Source organism: Carlito syrichta, unplaced genomic scaffold, assembly GCF_000164805.1.
Source record: "Carlito syrichta isolate Samal-C Ts95f unplaced genomic scaffold, Tarsius_syrichta-2.0.1 Scaffold311664, whole genome shotgun sequence".
NCBI lineage: Eukaryota > Metazoa > Chordata > Mammalia > Primates > Tarsiidae > Carlito > Carlito syrichta.
Window position 1 is genome coordinate 37,056 of NW_007255760.1, and position 1,240 is coordinate 38,295.

The 1,240-nt window shown below is 43.3% G+C and overlaps 1 protein-coding gene across 1 annotated transcript in view; it reads left to right on the top strand.

The window, feature by feature from the left end:
* The window catches only part of LOC103271446 (ATP-dependent RNA helicase DDX19A-like), a gene marked incomplete at its 3' end in the record, with an annotated part of 26,230 nt that overhangs the window by 19,622 nt on the left and 5,368 nt on the right, over window positions 1-1,240 (top strand). Inside the window, exon 5 of the mRNA XM_008068914.2 lies at window positions 539-631. Coding sequence (XP_008067105.2) covers window positions 539-631 — 93 coding nt within the window. The remainder of the gene's footprint in view (window positions 1-538; window positions 632-1,240) is intronic.

Here is a 1,240-nt window from a genome sequence, read left to right on the forward strand (position 1 = left end):
GGCGGAAGGATCGCCGGAGCCCAGCAGGTCGAGGTTGCAGTGGCCGGGAGCGGCCACTGTGCTCCAGTCTGGGCGACAGTGAGACTCCAACTCAAAAAAAAAAAGCAAAAAAAACCCCCAAATCCTATTCTCTAAAGAGACTTCAAAATCTTAGCACTATAGTAAGCAGTGCTTATTTTTAGATACTTCTTTTATAATTTCTTATGCTATGCATTAATAACTATTAGTCTTGCTGTATCCAGGGAACACTTGTCATCCAAAGCCAAGCAGATTTGTGGATCTGCTGAAATCATGAGTTTCTCCAAGAAAGAAAACCAGTCTGTATTTTATGAATTATAGAATATTTGCAGTTTAAAATTTAGTAGGGAAAGATAGTGGTTTTGTTTTGTTTTACATGGTGCTTTTTAAGGCATAGGAAAATATGTCTGACAGAGGTAAGAAGCATCATTTCTTGGTAGATATAGGGAGAGATAAGATTCTAGGCCTCTACATCAATTTCAGCTACTAGGAATCTATCCTCTCTCTTCCTGGCCTCTAGGAAACCACAGCTTCTTCAGGGAGTCTATGCCATGGGCTTCAATCGACCGTCCAAGATACAAGAGAACGCGTTACCTATGATGCTTGCTGAACCGTGAGTATGCACAGCAGCATGCTCCCTTCCCAAACTTCCCAAACTTGATCAAGTAAAGTCTTCCATACATAGCCATTATTGTGCCTGAGAACAAAAGAGGCCATTTGGGGCAACATGTTTCCTCAGGAAAACAGCTTGGGCAAGTACAGAAAGAATCACATGGAATTGGGTACAGTTTCTGCCTTTTCCACTTAACAAATACATACTGACAGAGAAAGAAACTGCTTTCTTCTGTGCAGTTTTTAAAAATGGGGTCTGAAATTATTTTGGAATTTTTGAGATCTATAAAAAGATATAAAGAACAATACCAGGCCGAGCACGGTGACTCAAGCCTGTAATTCCAGCAATTTGGGAGGCTGAGGCAAGAGGATTGCCTGAACCTAGGGGTTCGAGACCAGCCTGGGCAACTTGGCGAGACCTTGTCTCTTCAATAAATCTAAAAAATTAGCTGGGCATGATGGTGCACACCTGTAGTTCCAGCTACGTGGAGGCTGAGGTGGAAGGATCGCCAGAGCCCAGCAGGTCGAGGCTGCAGTGGCCGTGAGCGTGCCACTACACTCCAACCTGGGCAACAGTGAGACTCCGACTCAAAAAAAAAAAGAACAATAC